Source organism: Vitis riparia, chromosome 7, assembly GCF_004353265.1.
Source record: "Vitis riparia cultivar Riparia Gloire de Montpellier isolate 1030 chromosome 7, EGFV_Vit.rip_1.0, whole genome shotgun sequence".
In the NCBI taxonomy this organism is placed as follows: domain Eukaryota; kingdom Viridiplantae; phylum Streptophyta; class Magnoliopsida; order Vitales; family Vitaceae; genus Vitis; species Vitis riparia.
The window spans coordinates 10,564,850-10,579,429 of record NC_048437.1 but is presented as its reverse complement, the minus strand read 5'-3'; the positions used below and the strand labels follow the sequence as shown (position 1 = coordinate 10,579,429).

Genomic DNA, 14,580 nt, shown 5'->3' with positions numbered 1-14,580 from the left:
TTCTATAATATGATAGGGTGTGCACTTATATAAAGCCAAACCATTTTTTTTGTTCAAGCTTTCTTGAAAGGGAGCAATAATAATCATATTGTAGAAAAGCTTGAAGAATGAATTGAAGTCACATGCAAAGAACTTGCCTTTTTCCTTTGATATGGCTTTGCTTGCTTTTTTCCCTAGTCTTAATACTCCAAGCTAAAGTAGCCATAAAGGAATCAATTCAAGAATTTTCTAAGCATCCATCAGTGTTTACCATAAATTTTTATTTCTTCTCTCTTCAATAATCGAATGGCATCACACATTTTCCAATCGTATTCAGGCCCACCACACCAACCACCTCAGGAATCCGTTCCTCTTTGGTCAATTCTTCACAGCACAGCCAACTTTTACCTTTATCTATATCTCCACTCCCCTGCCCTTTGATTTTTGGAAACAATTAAACAATGGAGACCAATTAATTAATTAATTAATTATGAGGATAAAAATATTTAGAAAATATGCTTAATTATTTACCTTTCCAATTTAAAAAGATTAAAATATATTTTATTTTATTTGTAAAGATATAACAGTTACATTTATAAATTTTTTTTGTTGAAGCAAATAAATTAAATTAACCTAAGAATATTATTAAATAAAAAAATTATTTTTAAGTATGTTGAAATTAGGAGGAAAGAAAAATAAATACAAGTTCAAATCATATATAACTTTATTTGTTTTTAGAAAAGAAATTATAATAATTGAGAAAAAAAACTATAACCTTTAAATGTATAAATATAGTTTAATAAATATATTAAATAAATTAAAATTGGTGTATTTATATAAAATAAGATGCATCTTAACATTTTTAGATTAAAAAAATGAAGGTGATTTTTTATTTTCAGAAAATTTAAGAGAAAATATCCACCAAAGAGAATGGAGAGATTTAAAAGTGAAAAGAAAAAAAATAATAAAAATAATAATAAATTTAAAATTAAAGTAAAAAAATTAACTTTTTTAATCTATTGAAACAACTATATTTGGTTATTAGAAAATACTAATAGAAAAAAAATGTTAAGAAAAATAGTTTTCTTACGTTTTAATTTTACTATAAAAAGTACAAAAATAAAATAAAACTAAAATTTATCAAAAATTTATATAGTTTTAAATTATTTTAAATTTTATATAAAATAAATAAAATAAGTTTAAAGTAACATATACAAATAATTTAGTAAATTTAAATCTATTTTCTATTTTTTATTTTTTATTTTTCTTTCATCTTCTTAAATTTGTCTGGAATCAAATATAGTCTTAATAAATAGGAAATGAAGAAATAATGAGAAAAAAAATACTAAATAGAAATTGAAATTATATGCACCTTATTAACTTTCTTACTAAAAAAAAATTAAATAGTTTTAAAAATTCAAATTTCCAAAATAATTTATTATATTTCACTTTTTATTTCTCTTATTATAATTAACTAAGAAAATATGTGATTATTTTTAATTTTTGAAGGTTTGAATTTTCTAATCACGGATCAGCATTTACCAATGGGTTTCACTTCCTCTCTCTTCAATAATTTCATGGCAACAGTCCATGTTCTCCTCTTTCTTCCACCCAAGGACGAAAATATCGGTAATCACGGATATATCGGTATTTCAATTTTACGGATATATCGGATATATCGGAGATATATTGAATATAACGGAGATATATCGGCGGATATTTTGGAAAAAAATATCGGTAAACTTAAAATTGTTAAAAACTCATGAAAATGTGAAGAAAACTTCATAATAATATAATTAGAAGTATAATAGACATTTTAAAGTTATTTTATTGAAAATTTTGATATATGTATAACATGATTTATCATATTTGATAATAATATCATATGCATCGATAAAAATATGAATTTTATAAGTGTATATTTATTATTAAATTACACCTAATATTATGATATTTGATTATAATATGTCTAATTTTAAAATATATATTAGTATTAAAATATGATCCATTTAATTCAATTGTATTAAACAATATAAAATAAATAATGATATATATATAATTTTTTAATATTTAATTAATTATTAATGATATTAAAAACATTATGAAGAAAATTATATAATTTTTATATTTTTGGTAATTAATTAAAAGATTTTGCATTTAATTATAAAATAATTATAATTAATTTTCTCTTTAAAATATTCTTATATTTTCTTTATATAATGAGTTTAAGTATATATATATTTGTTGCATATCATGTATCAAAGAGTTAGCCCAGGTGGTAAGCAGGTGACCCCAAACCAAAATCAAATTCTCTCGGCAGCAAGCAAACGGAGAGGCACTGTAGCGCCGGACCGATATTTCATTCTCCATGGAATATCGATACACGACATTTTCTTCCTTGCTTCCACCGTTCCACGCTTTCCTTTCAATTATGGGGCCCACTAGAGCCAAACCTTGTTGACCCAGCAACCCCCATAGCAATCTACATTTGTTGCTCAGGTCTACGCAGAGAAAATTTCTAATCTCGCTTGTTTCTTCTCTCTTCTGCTTGCCCTTCGATTTCTGGAAAGAATTAGCCGATGGAGGTTGTTGGAGAGTCTGTTCTTTCTGCTACCCTTGAAGTTCTGTTCGGGAAGTTGGCTTCCCCTGAGTTGCTCAAGTTCGCTCGCCGAGGGGAGGTCATTGCTGAACTTGAAAACTGGAAGAAGGAACTGATGATGACTAATGAAGTACTGGACGAAGCTGAGGAGAAGCAGACAACAAAGCCGTCCGTGAAAAATTGGCTTGACGATCTCCGAGACTTGGCTTACGACATGGAAGATGTACTGGACGAGCTCGCGACCGAGCTGTTGCGACGCAGGTTGATGGCAGAAGGAGCTGATCAGGTGGCCACCACAAGTAAGGTACGGAGCCTCATCCCGACTTGCTTTACTGGTTTCAATCCTGTTGGTGAAGTTAGGTTTAATATTAAGATGGGGACCAAGATCCAGGAAATCACTAGGCGGTTAGACGATATTTCTTGCCGGAAAGCTAAGCTGGGTTTTCATACGGTCCCGGGTGTTGAAAAAAGTGGGGAAAGGTTTGCATGTGGAGCAACTTCTACCTGGCAACGACCCCCCACTACATCTTTGATTGATGAACCTGTTCACGGCAGGGATGATGACAAAAAGGTTATTATTGGGATGCTGTTGAAGGATGAAGGCGGTGAAAGCAACTTTGGGGTAATTCCCATTGTAGGCATAGGTGGGATGGGGAAAACTACACTGGCCCAGTTGATATACAGGGACGATGAAATAGTGAAGCATTTTGAGCCAAGGGTGTGGGTGTGTGTATCAGATGAGAGTGATGTAGAGAAGCTGACGAAGATAATTCTCAATGCCTTCTCTCCAGATGAAATCCGTGATGGGGATGACTTTAATCAAGTGCAACTCAAGTTAAGCAAGACTCTGGTTGGAAAAAGGTTTTTGCTAGTTTTGGACGATGTGTGGAACATTAACAATTATGAGCAATGGAGTCACTTACAGACCCCCTTTAAGTCGGGGGCTAGAGGAAGTAAAATTGTAGTAACAACACGTCATACAAATGTTGCATCATTGATGAGAGCAGACAACTACCACCACTTGCTCAAGCCTTTATCTAATGATGATTGTTGGAATGTATTTGTGAAACATGCATTTGAAAACAAAAATATCGATGAACATCCAAATTTGGGATTGCTTGATACAAGGATCATAGAGAAATGCAGTGGCTTGCCCTTAGCAGCAAAGGTGCTCGGTGGGCTTCTACGCTCCAAACCACAGAATCAATGGGAACATGTACTGAGTAGCAAAATGTGGAATAGGAGTGGTGTTATCCCAGTGCTAAGATTAAGCTATCAACATCTCCCTTCACATCTAAAAAGATGTTTTGCTTACTGTGCATTGTTTCCAAGGGACTATAAATTTGAGCAAAAAGAGCTAATTTTATTATGGATAGCGGAGGGTTTAATTCATGAAGCAGAAGAAGAAAAATGCCAAATGGAAGATTTAGGTGCTGATTATTTTGATGAATTATTATCTAGATGTTTTTTCCAACCATCAAGCAATAGTAAATCCCAATTTATAATGCATGATTTGATCAATGATCTAGCTCAAGATGATGCTACAGAAATATGCTTCAATTTAGAGAATATACATAAAACTTCTGAAATGACTCGTCATTTGTCATTCATACGTAGTGAGTATGATGTATTCAAAAAATTTGAAGTCCTTAACAAACCGGAGCAATTACGAACATTTGTTGCATTACCCGTCACCGTAGATAATAAGATGAAATGTTACTTAAGTACTAAGGTGCTTCATGGCTTGTTGCCAAAGTTGATACAATTAAGGGTGCTCTCTTTGAGTGGTTATGAAATAAATGAGTTGCCAAATTCGATTGGTGACTTGAAACATTTACGGTATCTTAATTTGTCTCATACTAAACTCAAATGGTTACCTGAAGCAGTGAGTAGTCTCTACAATTTACAATCATTGATATTATGCAATTGTATGGAACTCATTAAGTTGCCTATTTGCATTATGAATTTAACCAATTTTCGACATCTTGATATTAGTGGTTCAACTATGTTGGAAGAGATGCCTCCACAAGTTGGAAGCTTGGTAAATTTGCAAACATTGTCTAAGTTTTTTCTAAGCAAAGATAATGGGTCACGAATAAAAGAATTGAAGAACTTGTTGAATCTCCGAGGAGAGCTTGCCATTGTAGGGTTGGAAAATGTTTTGGATCCAAGAGATGCAATGTATGTCAATTTGAAGGAGATACCAAATATTGAAGACTTAATTATGGTATGGAGTGAAGATTCTGGTAATTCAAGGAATGAAAGTACTGAGATAGAGGTCCTTAAGTGGTTGCAACCTCATCAAAGTTTGAAAAAACTGGAAATTGCACTTTATGGTGGCTCAAAATTCCCGCATTGGATAGGAGATCCATCCTTCTCCAAAATGGTTTGTTTGGAACTTACAAATTGTAAAAATTGCACATCATTGCCAGCACTTGGGGGTTTACCTTTCCTCAAAGACTTGGTGATTAAAGGAATGAATCAAGTTAAAAGCATAGGTGATGGGTTCTATGGGGATACCGCAAGCCCTTTTCAGTCTTTGGAATCTCTGAGATTTGAGAATATGGCAGAATGGAACAATTGGTTAATTCCCAAATTGGGACATGAGGAAACTGAAGCATTGTTTCCTTCCCTCCATGAGCTTATGATAATAAAATGTCCAAAACTGATCAACTTACCTCATGAGTTACCGTCCCTTGTGGTTTTTTTTGTTAAAGAATGCCAAGAATTGGAAATGTCAATTCCACGACTTCCACTTCTTACTAAATTAATAGTAGTTGGGTCGTTAAAAAGTTGGGATGGTGATGTCCCCTCACTTACCCAATTACGCATTTGGGGAATTTCGAGGCTGAGTTGTTTATGGGAAAGGCTTGCACAACGCTTAATGGTCCTTGAAGATCTGGGAATAAATGAATGTGATGAGTTGGCATGTTTGAGGAAGCCTGGATTTGGACTGGAAAACCTTGGTGGTCTGCGACATTTATGGATCAATGGGTGTGATGGGGTTGTATCGTTGGAAGAGCAAGGGCTGCCTTGCAATCTTCAATACTTGGAAGTGAATGGATGCTCCAACTTAGAGAAGCTGCCAAATGCATTGCACACCCTCACATCTCTTGCATATATGATAATTGATAATTGCCTGAAACTCGTGTCATTCCCAGAGACAGGTTTGCCGCCCATGCTAAGAGATCTTAGTGTGAGAAATTGTGAGGGTCTAGAGATACTACCTGATGGAATGATGATTAACAGTTGTGCCCTTGAGTACCTGGAAATTAAAGATTGTCCATCTCTTATTGGCTTTCCGAAAGGGGAGCTACCTGTCACCCTTAAGAAGCTGATAATTGAAAATTGTGAGAAACTAGAGTCTCTACCTGAGAGAATTGACAACAACTACACTTGTCGTCTTGAAAAGCTTCATGTATGGGGATGTCCATCTCTCAAGTCCATTCCGAGAGGCTACTTTCCCTCCACACTTGAGAAACTTGCCATTTGGGACTGCGAGCAATTGGAGTCGATTCCAGGGAATCTGCTGGAAAATCTCACGTCTCTTCGACTTCTGACCATATGTAATTGTCCAGATGTGGTGTCCTCTCCAGAAGCGTTTTTGAACCCCAACCTTAAACAACTTTCTATTTCAGATTGTGAGAATATGAGGTGGCCTCTATCTGGGTGGGGCCTCCGCACACTCACCTCACTTGATAAGCTCTGATTCATGGCCCATTCCCAGATCTGCTTTCTTTTCCCGGCTCTCACCTACTTCTTCCTACATCTCTCACCTCTCTCGGGTTGGTAAATCTCCACAACTTGAAATCCGTAACCTCAATGGGTCTCCGAAGCCTTATGTCTCTTAAAAGCCTTGTATTCTACAGTTGCCCTAAGCTCCGGTCTTTTGTGCCAAAGGAAGGGCTACCACCAACACTTGCAAGACTTGTAATCTGGCGGTGTCCTATTCTAAAAAAGAGGTGCCTCAAGGGCAAAGGAAATGATTGGCCCAAGATTGGCCACATCCCCTATGTGGAAATAGATGACATTGTACAACAATAACAGCTTCAATCAGGTACTCCCAAATCTTTGTAATCTTCCATCAAAGGTTCTACTTACTTATTGCTGCTTTCTCTGTAATATTTGAGTCTCCCTTTTGTTCCGTAATCAGGGGCTGCCGTGGTCGACAATAAGTTGTGGAGTTTTGTGCTCAAAACCTCGACTCTCATGAATGTGCCCTTAGCTTTTTCCTTATTTTTCCAAAGGAAGGTCCCTACCCTCTTCCAAAACAGAGGTACTTATTAATGCATTGAATTGTAAGTTTTGATAGAACACAATTTTCACCATTTTCAACTAAAAATATCGCTTTCATTTTCTGATAATGATGGAATTTGTGCTGCACGTTGATGTAGATGAAAGCAAAATTTCTGGCCATTGGTGCAGCTTATTTGCAAGGGGAAATATCCTAAACATGAAATAGTTGTACTAAATGCACCATTCTTTTTTCATTTCAGGGTTTACACTTGCAATTCCAGTCTCCACTGTCAATTTTTTTTGGTAATCAGGTCCAAAAGTAGTTTTAAGGCCCTATTAAATTTGGCACCAACTTCATTTCCTACCAAGGGATGGTCAGTTTTAGGGCCCAACTTCATTTCCTACAACAAGCTAAACAGTTTTGTGCTCAAAAACTCACCTCTCTTGATTGTGTTCTAGCTTGTTCCTTATTTTCTTAAGAAAGGCCTTCCTACCATAGTTTAATAACTGGATATTTGGCACTTTCAACTCAAAATATTGCTTTCAATTTCCAATAATGATGTCTTGTACATATAGGATGGCAGGAAAAAGGATTGATGTAGATAAAAGGGAAATTTCCTGCCATTGATGCACCTTATTCATATCTGCAAGGGGAAATGCCCTACACATGAAAGGAGCTGTAATAAATGCACCATTCTTTTTTAATCTTGGGGTTTACATGTGATTCCAGTTTCATGTGTACAATTTTTTGCTAATCAGGTCCAAAAGAAATTTTAAGGCCCTATCAAATGTGGCACCAACTTCACTTCCTACCAAGGGATGGGCAGCTTGGCAAACTTGCAGAACCTAACCCACAACAAGAGGCCTTATATCTGGTGCTTCATTTTGCTTAAAGCCAGTATTCTATTTCAATTACCATTAATTAATAGAAGGTATTTCCGATTTTGTTTTAGTTCTATTTCATTCCAATCTAAATTTGCATCTTAGTATCTTAATAAAGCCCTTCTATCTGATTTTGTTTTGTACTTTATTCACACAGGAATTCTCCCTTACTAAACACCAAGGTTTTCTGGGATTCTACCATCAGCTTGGAAATATGTATTGCAAAACGGGGGAGAGGTATAACTTTTTCAACTTTTAAACTGACCAACTTTCTCATCTTTTTTCCCTTTTTCTTTGTTGATGAGATTTTTTTTCCCTTTTTCTGCTTTTCCACTTAATTTTTTTTGACTAATTACATGACATTGTAAATGCTGTTGGCCTAGACCCTTACTACTGGCAACTGGTATGTCAAGCAGTTCAGGATGCAGAGAAAAGGCATATATCCCAGGTTGTTCTCTTTCTTATTCTCTCTCTTCTCACTTGTATTGATTTAAAATGTGCTCTTTCAAATTAAGGTCTTTGTAAGTAAGTTGTTGAAGGTAAAATCCCCTAATTGGGGCACATGATGATTGTAACCTAACCAGGTAAGGTGATATTTTATTACTGTTTTTCTAGCTTTCACATTTGCATATTTCTATATGGTTGCTTAGGCTTCTGCACCAAAATTCTGTTGACTTAGTGCTACATAATTTTTTTTAATTTTTATCATACTGTTTGCTACAATGGGCATGCTCTGCCCATGTGATACCAGAAGGTGAAGGTTGTGGATTAGTAAAAGACTTGACCCTGATGATTCATGTTACAAACTGATGAAGAAGAGAGTCCACTAATATCTCTAGTTAGTCTTTGTAAAATAATTACTTAGGCCCTCTTCCATAATCAGTTTGTATTTGGAGTCTCATTTGTATTTGGAGGCTCACTTCATGTAGCATTAATCTGCCCAATCTAATAGGGATAAAAGGCCCTCTTTCATAATCAGTTTAGGGTTGAAGAGAGGGCAATTATTGGTTCAATCAACATAGGGAAATGAGATTGAACCTCATGCCCTCCACTTCCCACCTTTTCTTTTATTTTTTATTTTTTTCTCTTTATATTGAACCTCATGACCCTCTAGAAATGCCTTTCAGAATCATGGCAAGAAATTGGTGAATTGTAAAGAATATTTGTGATGGTAGGAATGTTAAGATTGTACAATTAAAAAAATAATCTGATGAATTTACTGAAGACGGATTTGATAAGGGGTGAAATAATTTCTGTAAGGGAAGGAAATTGCCTAACCTTGAGAGGGAAGAGTGGATCCTTTCCATGCTATGAGGAGTTTGAAACGAGGGAAGAGTTAAAGAAACTGAAATGACAACCCTTGGATCCTCTTAATCTGTAGAATTTAAGGAGTATGCAAGGCAAAAGTTATTGAATAGCAGGACGTGTATTCTTTTGGACTTGATAACAACGAGAAGAATTTTAGTGGAGGTAGAATCAATTAGGCCTGCCCATGTGGCATCTCCAGCATTGCTTTGACTCTAAAGCTTTTTCAGATTCTTCCTACTTCTTTTCCATTCTTTGTCATGTGTTTGGCTGCACCTGCATGTTCTTTGTCGATATACATGACAAATAGTTATGTTATTAGTGCTTTTCATTTAGTGCTTCAATTTATATATATACATATATAATCAGAATTTATTCCTTGAATATTAATCTATAAAGAATCCATATACCCTTGATTTTCACTTCTCTTTGCATTCCGTACTTATGCAATCTGTAATTATTGTTGCATTAGGGTTATTCTTCAGGTGTTGAAGACGTGGATGAGGTTCATACACCAGATTCTGACTATATTAAATAAGCTAAATCTTGGCAAGCATAGGGGGCCACAAGTAAATAGTTTTTCTTTCCATTAAGATGGTATACACAAACACATATTTATGTGTTGGTGTCTGATTTTATAATTTTCCACTCCTTATGTTATATAATTTATTTCCAGATTAGCATTTCACAAATGCATTGATGAAGTTACAGAGAGCTGGTATAATTGGGGAGTTTGTAAGTATTTTTGTAAATGAGTTGGTAAATTCTTGTCTCCTAATTGTACTTTGTCTTCTGTTTCTTATCTTCTTTTTTGCTTCACTTTTGGTCAATGGAGAATATCCTATTGCAGTCCTTTCCACATAAAAGAATTGCGATGGTGTAAGGCTGAATGAGTCTAAGCTTCAACCCTTATTGCAAGAAGAATAGAGAAAGGACATATTCATCCATTGAAAGATTCATATTTTCTCTTAATAGGGGAATGAGCAGAGATCACGTTTCCCTCCTTATATGACAAATTTGCTCTACGCCTTGCTAATTTTGAAATTTATTTTTTATTTTTTTATAATAATTATAAACTAATTTCCCCATTATATAGTGTGTAGCACGGCTTAAAAGGTTCCATTCTTGTGAAGTGAAAGAAATACAATCACCTTTTGCACTATTCTTCGTTGATTTTGGAGTAATGCATTATATAAAGTTTCATCAATGTTTCCATGATATTTTATGGTGAATCACATCCTTAAGACACAAAAAAGTATGATTTTATTATTATTATTATTATTTAATTTGTTCTGTTTTTGATATGATATGAGTTTTTTCTACTCATTTTCCCCCTTTTTATTTGGTATGGGCAGGTGGTCTTAATAGGGGTTCAAAGATGTCTCTTATTGGCTTTCTAGAAGGTGAGCTACCCACATTGACCCACCACCAACACTTGCAAGAGTTGTAATGGGGAGATGTCATATTCTAAAAGAGATGCGCCTCAATGACAAAGGAAAATATTAGCCTAAGATTGCTCACATCCCCTATATGGAAATAGATGACATTATAAAACTACAACAAGTTCAACCAGGTACTCCCAATATATGGAAATAGTGTGCCCTTGAGTACCTGAAAATTAAAGATTGTCCATCTCTTATTGGCTTTCCGAAAGGGGAGCTACCCGCCACCCTTAAGAAGCTGATAATTATAAATTGTGAGAAGCTAGAGTCTCTACCTGAGGGAATTGACAACAACAACACTTGTCATCTTGAATATCTACATGTATGGGGATGTCCATCTCTCAAGTCCATTCCAAGAGGTTACTTTCCCTCAACACTTGAGACCCTTTCCATTTGGGACTGCCAGCAATTGGAGTCGATTCCAGGGAATATGCAGCAAAATCTCACATCTCTTCAAGTTTTGCAAATATGTAATTGTCAAGATGTGTTGTCCTCTCTAGAAGCGTTTTTGAACCCTAACCTTGAAGAACTTTGTGTTTCAGATTGTGAGAATATGAGGTGGCCTCTATCTGGGTGGGGCCTCCACACACTCACCTCTCTTGATAAGCTCATGATTCAAGGCCCATTCCCAGATCTGCTTTTTATTCCCAGCTCTCACCTTCTTCTTCCTACATCTATCACATGTCTCCGGTTGGTAAATCTCTACAACTTGAAATCCATAGCCTCCATAAGTCTCCAAAGCCTCATCTCTCTTAAAAGCCTTGAACTCTACAATTGCCCTAAGCTCTGGTCCTTTGTGCCCAAGGGTGGGCAACACTTGCAATACTTGAAATCTGGGAGTGTCCTATTCTAGAAAAGAGGTGTCTCAAGGACAAACGGAAAGATTGGCCCAAGATTGGCCACATCCCCTACGTGGAAATAAATGACATTGTACAACAATAACAGCTTCAATAAGGTACTCCTAATTCTCTGTAATCTTCCATCAAAGGTTCTACTTGCTAATTACTACTCTCTCTATAATATTTGAGTCGCCCTTTTGTTATGTAATCAGGGGTTCTCCTAATTTTTCAGAAGTTAGGCCTTCCTACCACAATTTAATATTGATATTTGGCATTGCCCTCTTCCAAAACAAAGGTGCGTATTAATGCATTGAATTGTAAGTTCTGATGGAACATAATTTTCACCATTTTCAACCCTAACATATTGCTTTCATTTTCTAATAATGATGGAATTTATGTTGCACAGAATTTCCTGCCATTCATATCTGCAAGGGTAAATACTAAATATCCTACACATGAAAGAAGATGTACTAAATGCCCCATTCTTTTCTAGTTTCTGGATTTACATGTGATTCAAGTTTTAAGGCCCTATCAAATTTGGGCAACAACTTCACTTCCCACCAAGGGATGGGCAAAAGGCCTTATGTTTGGTGGTTCTTTTTGTTTAAAGCTCAGTATACTGATTCAATCACCATTAATTGTTAAAAGGTATTTAAGATTTTGTTTTAGTTCTGTTTCATTCCAGTCTAAATTTGAATCTTATTATGTTAATGAAGCCCTTTTATTTAATTTTTTTTTCTGTACTTTAATCACATAGGAATGCTCCTTTATTTAACACCTTGGTTTTTTGGGATTCTGCCATCTTTTTGCAAATATGTATTTCAAAAACGGGAGAGGTATAACTTTCTCGAACTTCTAAACTGACCATTGTATTTCATCAGATTGTTTTTAACTTTCTCATATTTTTCCCCTCAAATTTACATCTTTTTGACTAATTACATGATATTGTAGTTACTGTTGACCTAGAGAGGACCTTTCTACTATCATCTGGTATGTCAAGCAGTTCAGGATGCACAGAAAGGGCATATATCCCAGGTTGTTCTTTTTCTCATTATGTCTCTCCTCACTTGTATTAATTTCAAATGTGCTCATTCAAATTTATATTATCATAATATAAATTGAAGATAAAATCCCTTAATGAGAGGTGGTAGTTAGGTCTTTGTAAGTAAGTTGTTGAAGGTAAACCTTGGTGATGAGCCGGCATGTTTGAGGAAGCCTGGATTTGGGTTGGAAAACCTTGGTGGTTTATGGATGGATGGGTGTGATGGGGTTGTATCCTTGGACGAGCAAAGGCTGCCTTGCAATCTTCAATATTTGGAAGTGAAAGGATGTTTCAACTTAGAGAAGCTGCCAAATGCACTATGCACCCTCACATCTCCTATAGATTTGGTAATTCATAATTGCCAGAACTTGTGCCATTCCTAGAGACAAATATGTTGTCCATGCTAAGACTTCTTTTGGTGAAAAATTGTGAGCTTTTGGAGACGTTGGCCGATGGAATGGTGAGCACCAGATGTGCCTTTGAGTGCTTAGAAATTGTAGATTGTCCATCTCTTATTAGATTACCAAAAGGTAAGCTATCCACCACCCTTAAGAAGCTACTCATTATAGATTGCCAGAAACTAGAGTCTCTACCTGAGGGAATTATGCACCACACTTCAATTGACAGCAACAACACTTGTCGTCTTGAACAACTACATGTATTGGGATGTTTGTCTCTCAAGTGCATTCCAAGAGGCAACTTTCCCTCGTTTCTTGAGATGCTTTTCATTTGGAATTGCAAGAAATTAGAGCCAATTCCAGGCAATATGCTGCAAAATCTCACAGCTCTTGGTATGTTGGGTCTATGTAATTGTCCAGATGTGAGGTTCTCTCCAAAAGAATTTTGGACCACCAACCTTAAATAACTTGCGATTTCAGATTTTGAGAATATGAAGAAGCCTCTATCCTTTGTGCCAAAGGAAGGGCTGCCACCGTCACTTGCAAGACTTGTAATCATGGGTGTCCTATTCTAGAACAAATGAAAAGATTGGCCCAATATTGCCTACACCCCCTAGATGGAAATAGATGGCATTGTCTAACAATAACAATTTCAATCAGGTACCCACAATTCTCTGTAATCTTCCACCAAATATTCTACTTGCTAATAACTTTCTTTCTCTAAAACGTTCTATTCTTCATGTTGTTCCGTATCTCAGTTCCACTTGTTAATTCAAATGATTTTATTATTTCTTAAAGAAGCTTAAAAGTCACACAGAAAGAGCACAGTACTTTATGTTTTCTTTGTTTATTTTCCTTTCCCCTTTTTAATCTTAATCATTAACAGTTCTTTTAAAATATTTGTCTTCAGATACTTGTGTTACAGAGGGGGTTGTGCTTTGCCAGTGTGTGACTCTGGAAACCCCACGTAAAATGTATGGCAACAACTGAGTCCTATCAATACTTGCAACATTACATAATCAAGAGAGATGTCCTATTCTAAAAAGGAGGTTCATGAAGAACAAAGGAAAAGAATGGCCCTAAATTGCTCATATCCTCCCATATCTGGAGATAGATTGCATTGTACAGCAGTAAAAAGGTCAATCAAGTACCCCAATTGATGATAGTCGCTCTTTTCTCTTGTTGCTCACATCCATCCTTCTATCTGATTGGAAATTTAGTTCTCTAATTCATCAGTTATGTGCAACAATTTATATTTGCATTAAAAAAAATTCTGAATATATATTCAAAATGAAATGCTCTTGATTTATTTTTTTGCCTTTTACATTGAAAACATATAACTCTTTTTCATTATTATGCTAACAGAAAGGAATATTGAGTTTCATCCTGCAGATTCCATGTCTGAAGTGAATATGGTGTTGGTTGTTCATTCTCTAATATGGTGATGGTGAAAAGAAGATGAAAGGGCCTAGGAAAAGCATGGTACATATGCTATTTTCATTTTTTATCTTATATTTCCTATTTTAATTTTAAAATAAAATGGCTACTGGGCCATGCGTTTTTAATCATATCAACATGGAAAAGCAGTCAAAAAGAGTTGGAAAAACAACCTGCTTATGATTACATTCGTTGGTCTGCCTATAGATCTTGGGTTGGATATGGTGCAGAGGAAGATTTTTACAAACAAACCTATTTAAGGTATTTGGGACTATCCTCTTCCAAACACAGGTGATTATTAGTCTATTGAATTGTAAGTCTGATATAAAAAACAATCTCCATTTCTAACTCAAAATATTGCTTTTGCTTCTTGATAATGATGGAATTTACTTTTTAGATGCAGGATGGCAATCAAAGGGAC

The 14,580-nt window shown here is 35.3% G+C and overlaps 1 protein-coding gene and 1 long non-coding RNA gene across 13 annotated transcripts; both read left to right on the top strand.

Moving 5' to 3' along the window:
- The first annotated feature begins 2,427 nt into the window (after positions 1–2,427).
- LOC117918494 (putative disease resistance RPP13-like protein 1) lies at positions 2,428–9,557 on the top strand. Of its 3 annotated transcripts, none has more exons than XM_034835201.1 (6): positions 2,428–6,635; positions 6,732–6,854; positions 7,574–7,689; positions 7,854–7,933; positions 8,080–8,144; positions 9,474–9,557. In XM_034835201.1, the coding sequence occupies exon 1, from the start codon at positions 2,559–2,561 to the stop codon at positions 6,285–6,287; it is 3,729 nt and encodes a 1,242-aa protein (XP_034691092.1). In that variant the 5' UTR covers positions 2,428–2,558; the 3' UTR covers positions 6,288–6,635; positions 6,732–6,854; positions 7,574–7,689; positions 7,854–7,933; positions 8,080–8,144; positions 9,474–9,557. The 3 variants fall into 3 exon arrangements, with proteins under 3 accessions (XP_034691092.1, XP_034691091.1, XP_034691093.1); XM_034835200.1 differs by having other exon boundaries at positions 7,574–7,746; XM_034835202.1 differs by lacking the exons at positions 7,574–7,689; positions 7,854–7,933; positions 8,080–8,144; positions 9,474–9,557 and adding an exon at positions 6,973–7,115.
- A 1,046-nt stretch (positions 9,558–10,603) lies between these two features.
- Positions 10,604–14,580, top strand: LOC117918495. 10 transcript variants are annotated; one of them, XR_004651865.1, is made up of 9 exons: positions 10,604–11,398; positions 11,515–11,577; positions 11,689–11,930; positions 12,040–12,118; positions 12,234–12,317; positions 13,633–13,957; positions 14,115–14,204; positions 14,367–14,450; positions 14,557–14,580. It is a non-coding gene; the product is annotated as an uncharacterized LOC117918495 (long non-coding RNA). The 10 variants fall into 10 exon arrangements; XR_004651867.1 differs by having other exon boundaries at positions 11,515–11,599; XR_004651861.1 differs by having other exon boundaries at positions 11,495–11,577; positions 13,633–13,860.

What these genes read in the sequence shown, in the direction of transcription:
- LOC117918494 (XM_034835201.1), top strand. Translation starts at nt 2,559, where the DNA reads ATGGAGGTTGTTGGAGAGTCTGTTCTTTCTGCTACCCTTGAAGTTCTG.